The sequence below is a fragment of the Neoarius graeffei genome, chromosome 25 (genome assembly GCF_027579695.1).
Source record: "Neoarius graeffei isolate fNeoGra1 chromosome 25, fNeoGra1.pri, whole genome shotgun sequence".
Lineage (NCBI taxonomy): Eukaryota > Metazoa > Chordata > Actinopteri > Siluriformes > Ariidae > Neoarius > Neoarius graeffei.
Window position 1 is genome coordinate 1,205,575 of NC_083593.1, and position 6,517 is coordinate 1,212,091.

Here is a 6,517-nt window from a genome sequence, read left to right on the forward strand (position 1 = left end):
ACACTGCAGTTACTGAGCCAGTGGTGAACCGTTTTTAATACTAAGGCTTAAAATTAACAACAAAAAATTCTCATCTTAATAGAGCACGCTGTATTGTAGACTGTCTGCGGCAATCATTTGTGGCCGTTTCACAACATAACGTCACAAAATTTTTATTGAAAATCCGTTGCAACGTGCAGACGTTTTTAGTTTTTAATAAAAATTCTTGTAGCTTTATTTTGAACATAAAGGAATTTCGAGGACTTTCTTTGAATCTCACGTTTTCTTGCCAAACCTTTCAGGCACCATTCCACCGCTTGTGAAGACTGCAGTCAAGAACCCGGTGAAGAAGAGCAATAACGAGGGTGTGAAGATGATGGTGACCATCTCGTGCATCCTGGTGGGCATGGTCCTGCTCTTCATCCTGCTCATGGTGCTCAGGAGGAGGAGGAGGGAGCAGAGGCTGAAGAGGCTCAGAGGTAAATCGGCTTGTAATAAACCAATTTACCAAAGATGACATTTTTTGGCATTTAAAAAAAATTAAGTTTTTAAATGTTGCTTTTTGTTTGCCTTCTAGATGCAAAAAGCTTGGCAGAGATGCTCATGAGGTACAGAAACAAATTATGATAATAGTGTAGCTGTTGTAAACACTCAGTCTTGGTGTGACGCTTACCTTTTTCTCCATTTTCTTGGTAAAATGACAGGCTGAGCGTGTGTGTGTGTGTGTGTGTGTTGTGGCTGGTGGAGAATGATGGTTTTCCCCAGCTTTAACATAAACGAGAACAGGAACTATTTTCTCTCTTGGATGTTCCACAAGTTTAAATCTAACTCTAAACCATTAAAATGCACATTTGGTCATTTCATTTTCATGAATAAAATCAACATTGTAATTGTTGGCAAGCCGCTGAGGTATCAGCAGAATAACACACAGACGTTTGCTCGCAGTAAAAACACACGTCCATCAGACACACTGAACAAGCAGCAGCAGACGCTCCGCATGCACATCGACATCCCCCGAGCGCAGCTCCTCATCGAGGAGAGAGACACCATGGAGACTGTGGGTGAGTCTTCTGCTCCTCAGCAGCTCCTCCACTGTAATCTCACTCATGCTGAAATCCGTAATGGTGCTGGTTTTTTTGCCCTCGTGTTCAGACGACAGATCAACCGTGCTCCTCACAGAGAACGATTTTGGAGAAACTGCCAAGCAGAAAACCACCACAGCGACACACACTGTCCATTACCAGTCACTGACTCAGGCCACGGGGCCGCTGGTGGACGTCTCGGATGTTCGGCCCGGGACGAGCAAAAGCAGCCTGTCAAGTAAGAAAAAAATAATCTTGTCTATCTTTCTACATTGACATGTGTGTGTGTGTGTGTGTGTGTGTGTGTGTGTGCGCGCTACACAGTGACTGAACAGAACTATTTTTACACCATCAGATCCCACAGCACGGCGAGCGGCTAAACCGGGCCCTGCTGCACGAAGCCGCTATGCGAGTCAGTGGACGTTGAACCGTCCTCACCCGCAGGTCTCCACACACACGCTCAGCACAGACTGGAGGCTGGGAACGCCGAGAGTGCCTGGCTCTGTGGACAAAGAGAGTGACAGCTACAGTGTCAGTCCATCTCAGGACACAGGTTCTTCTTCTTCTTCATCTTCGTCTTCCTCCAGCTCTCAGCGACGCTGATTCAAAATGAATTTTTCATAAAAGTGAAAAAAAAGTGACCAGTTTTTTTCGAGTCCATACTGAAGTGATTATGAAATTCCTGTTTTCCCTCAGAAGGTTAAACCTTGTGTACGCCGCATGCTAGCATTCTCTCTAATGCCATCTGAAGTTACAATAATCACTAAAAGTTCATTCATTCGTTCTCAGTGAGCGATTCATCCTGGTCAGGGTTGCAGTGAATCCACATCCTCTCACAGGAACACGACCTGAGGATGGAATATATCCTGGATGGCACCACACTCCATCACAGGGCGAGCGAAAGGTTTCAGTGTTCATCAATCAATACGAAGCCATTTCAAAGCTCCAATACAAGTAAAACAAAAAACATCACTAATTTATTCGGGGTGGATACAAATTACTATTAACTAAGATGTACTCTAGTTCTGTGAATTTTTTTTTTGTTAGCCAACAGCTAACCTTCTATATCTACAGCTAATACGTGCTAACAGTGGTGCTTCTCATGCTAACACTACTGTGCTATATAACATGATATTCAATATTCAGTGCTGGTACTCTCCAGCGATCCAACGCTGACGAGTTAGCAGCTTACAGATTTTTTAAGTCACGTTCATACATTTCAACGCTAACACTCGCTTGCTTTCCAAGATGAGCTCACCTGACAGGATTTTTAAGTCAGTTAGAAATGTTCACAGTCAACACGAACACTAGCTCGTTAGATCTATAATACTGACAAAAAATGTTGAAAATGAGCTAACTTAAACCATAGTCAAAGCTAAAACTAGCTAGTTAGCTACAATGAGCTAACCTGACAGGATTTCTGAAAGTCATATTTTAAAATGTCAATAAATCAGCAACAACATCACTAGATAACATTATAACAGAGGATTTAGAAGGAGTAAGTGTAAGGTGACCAGACGTCCCGGTTTTACCGGGACAGTCCCGATTTGGGGTTGTGTGTCCCGAGTCCCGACAAAAGTCTGTCGGGACACGGATATGTCCTGGTTTTCGCCATCTGCGATGTTTGTGACTGAGCAGCGTGGGAATCATTAGCGGAGAAATGTCTGCATTTACTATTTTGATGAATTGACAGGAATCGCAAACTGTCCTGGTTACTGCCCCCTGGCCCTGTGGCATGGGTGTTTATTTAGCCACATTATTCCAGACAACAGAACGGGTTGCCATGCAACAATAAAATAAACAATAACTGGCGCAAATGTTCTTTGTCTAGCAGCTAGCAGCAGTAATGCCGCAGCAATTATGCCGAAAAGAAAATGTACCTTTTCCAAAGATTTACAGGGCACCCACCCCTTCCTCCGAGAGGCGCAGAACAATGCGCACGAAGCCGACTGCACACACTGTAAGTGTTCCTTCTCCGTTCCCTATCATCACATCTGTTGTCTGATTTTCTTACTTTAACTGAATTATGATAGAAGTACATGTAGATAACAAGAAAATACTTGATTATTCTCTGAAATGTTGATAAAAGTGAGCTTCTACAAAATGATAAAAGCACCTGTCTGAGCCATGGTTTGAGCCGGCACATGTTTACATCAAAAGGCGTGTGTGTGCACGAGTATCACGGTCACGCGCAAAGTGTCCCGGTTTTCGACTCGGGAAATCTGGTCACCCTAAGTAAGTGTCCTGTCATAAAACTCAACAGGTATCCTTCACTGATGAATTAGCTCATGCTAAAGATAGGATACGATTAATGCCATCTTCATAATTGTTAAGAATCATCAATGCTAACACTAGCTACCTTCAATTCACTATTAGCATGATTTTAAGTATCTATAAATGTTTGCAATGTTAAGTGCTAATATTAGCCAGCTATCTGTTCAGATCACAGACTGAGGGTGTGTTCGAAACGGGGAACCTGCTCCCTCAGGAGGATGTTTAACATCACAGTGAGGCATCAAGGACGGTTCGAAACTGATTGAACTCATTTCCTGTTTTCTCAGATGCCTTCAAACTGCCCCCAGTTGAAGGCAACATCGATGTCTCCTTGATGCTGCTTCTTTGTCATAATTTTGTGAAAAATAAATAAAGATGATGGACTGAACTTCACAGAAAAGTGAATTTGTAAGCAAATATAGAATGTTTTGGGCTTTTTCCACTCAGATTTTTGAAAACTTAACAAGAAATAAACATTGTACTACCTGATAAACCCCTGACTGTAACCAGCTCAACCTGTTTGAGATGATCTGTGAGGTATCTGACAGCCAACTAGCTAACTTTGGTTTAGTTACACGGTGTGCTGGCGTCACACAAACAACTATTTATAAATGCGATCCTAAAACATCATTCGAAATGAAAGTCCTTAGACACGTGTGTATTACAGCCGCGAGGCAACAAGACAGCACCCTTCTGTTCTGAAAGCCGCCTGGGTCTTTTTTTTAAAACTCATATTTATAAATATTCAATGCTAACAATGGCTAAAATGACCTAAACTGAGAATATGAGAGAATTTTCCATTCCTACTGAAAATATTTCACAAGCTTTACTTCTAATGCTATCTATCTAGCTAATATGAGCTAACCTGACAGGATATCTGAGAGGAATTTCAAGTCCAGTTGATAAATGATTATAATCGATGCTAACATAAGTTGATCTTTAACCTCTTTAAATGATATGCATCAATGGTTGCAATGTTCTGTGCTAATAACAAGTCATATTCAAAAGTGTTCATGCTAACACTAGCTAGCCATCTAAAGATTTAAACTGATATCTGAGAGGATTTTCTAATCATAAATACTAATGCTAGCTAGCTAACATGAGCTGACCTAACCCTAATGTCTTACACAAATTTTAGGTCAAGGAATAAATGTTCACAGTCTTTGCCGCTAACAATAACCACCTAGCTAATAAAATGTCCCACTCTGAAAGGAAGCTGGAGTCATTAGCCTGTTCTGTGGTGTTTCCAGACCGAGCCCGGAGCAGCATGGTGTCCACAGAGAGCGCCTCGTCCACCTATGAGGAGCTGGCGCGGGCCTACGAGCATGCTAAGATGGAGGAGCAGCTCCGGCATGCCAAGTTCACCATCACAGAGTGCTTCATCTCAGACACATCCTCCGAGCAGATGACGGCAGGAACCAATGACTACACGGACAGCCTGACGTCCAGCACCCCATCCGAGTCGGGCATATGCAGGTTCACGGCCTCGCCGCCCAAACCTCAGGACGCATGTAGGGTCATGAACATGGCCGTGCCCAAAGCCCACAGGCCAGGTGAGCAGCAGCGAGAGAGAACATTTGAATGAAGTAAAAATCCTGGACTGTACTTTAGGGCTCTTACAGTCTGCCATAATCATGAAATAAAATTGTTGTGATCTCAGAACAGTCGATTTCAGTACCTTCTCATAAAAACCTAAATCATGGAGCATAATGAGTAACTGGGTGATAACAACTCTACAGTCACTCAGATAAACATCTGCTTTTTGTCATCCTGCAGGGGGCGAGCTGGTGCACCTGCCACCATACTTGCGCATGGACTTCCTGCTGAACCGGGCCGCGTCGGGCCTGGAGCCACAGAAGAGCCGGTCGCTGAAGAGGCCGAGTCTGGTGCCGGTGCCAGTGGAGGTTCCGGCAGCCCGGGAGGCGCAGCAGTGGCAGCCGAGCTCCGGCGCCTCCACACTGCCACAGAGAGAAGCCGGATCGGACTTGGCTCAGGCCGCCAAGCTCAGCACGTCGCAGGAGTCGCTCTTAGACTCCCGGGGACACTTAAAACAGAGCAGCAATCCTTACGCCAAGTCCTACACACTGGTATAACCCAGAGGACATGGACTGGACTCACACATACACACACACACACACACACACACACACACACAAACACATACACACACAGCAAAAAACTCATCACACAGTTGTACATAGAGGCCTTTCCTGACGCGAGGGCCACTGCCGATTCCTTACTTTCTTTTACGCTTTTTTAAAACACGTGGATTCACTTTTTCATAAAACAAAAAAAAAGAACACTCCAGATGGGAGATTAATTTATTATTATTATTATTATTATTATTATTATTATTATTATGTTAGCATTTAGTGTGCACTATGATGACTGGGAGCCCATTTTTTCTACCGAACTTTATTTGTGTAATTAAATTAATCTCAAAACATGGAATGAATCCTCCAGAGACAGCGAGCGCGAGTGTGTGATCACCACTGTTCCAAAGTTGTCACTGTTTTCAGATTTTTAACATTTAAAAGGTCAAATTTTCGTATGGATGCATGGGGAGCGACCAGTAAAAACGACGAAGAAGATAAAGATAAACCTGAAATAGAGAACAGCTGGAAGATGATCCGGCTTTGCAATTTTTTTCCTTGTTTCTTTTTCACTATAAAATGATCAAATGTAAAGATTTAGTATTCTTATGACTATAAATTAATATATAAATAATATATATTAAAAGAGAAAAAAACACCTTTATTTGTGGGTCATACAGGGAAAAGTTTGGATTTTGATCGATTCATAATAAAAAAGTCCTTTAGTCATGTTTGCACATTTATCGTTTTAGGAAAGTTTTGAGTCTCGATTGCTGAATATTTGTGTCCCACTTTCTGATGGTGCAATATGGGTTATAAAGAATAACAGAAATGCTTTCGACTGTACTGTAACAAAACCTACGGTGTGTACGAATTGAAGGGGTGGACGAGCTGATACTGTTTATTCAGGTGTAAATTACCACCAGGTGTTTACAAGGTAACTATTCAACACATGTCTGGGGGGAAGTCCCGCCTCCTGCTGCACTAGCCCATGTCTGCGTATTAACCTCCCCTTAACCCCGCCCCCCTACCCCACCCCTGTACAGTGCACTAGGCTGTGTCTGCAGGACACGCACTCTTGTCTTCACT

The 6,517-nt window shown here is 43.0% G+C and overlaps 1 protein-coding gene across 4 annotated transcripts in view; it reads left to right on the forward strand.

Moving 5' to 3' along the window:
• The window catches only part of dscama (Down syndrome cell adhesion molecule a), a 71,976-nt gene extending 66,548 nt beyond the window's left edge, over positions 1-5,428 (forward strand). For 2 of the 4 annotated variants that reach the window (XM_060909362.1, XM_060909361.1), the window contains 7 exons: positions 282-458; positions 557-587; positions 925-1,040; positions 1,132-1,299; positions 1,417-1,614; positions 4,586-4,888; positions 5,112-5,428. In XM_060909362.1, coding sequence (XP_060765345.1) covers positions 282-458; positions 557-587; positions 925-1,040; positions 1,132-1,299; positions 1,417-1,614; positions 4,586-4,888; positions 5,112-5,428 — 1,310 coding nt within the window. Of the gene's footprint in view, positions 1-281; positions 459-556; positions 588-924; positions 1,041-1,131; positions 1,300-1,416; positions 1,624-4,585; positions 4,889-5,111 lie in introns of all 4 variants that reach the window. The other 2 variants (XM_060909360.1, XM_060909363.1) reach the window with 2 other exon arrangements.
• The last annotated feature ends 1,089 nt before the right edge of the window (positions 5,429-6,517 follow it).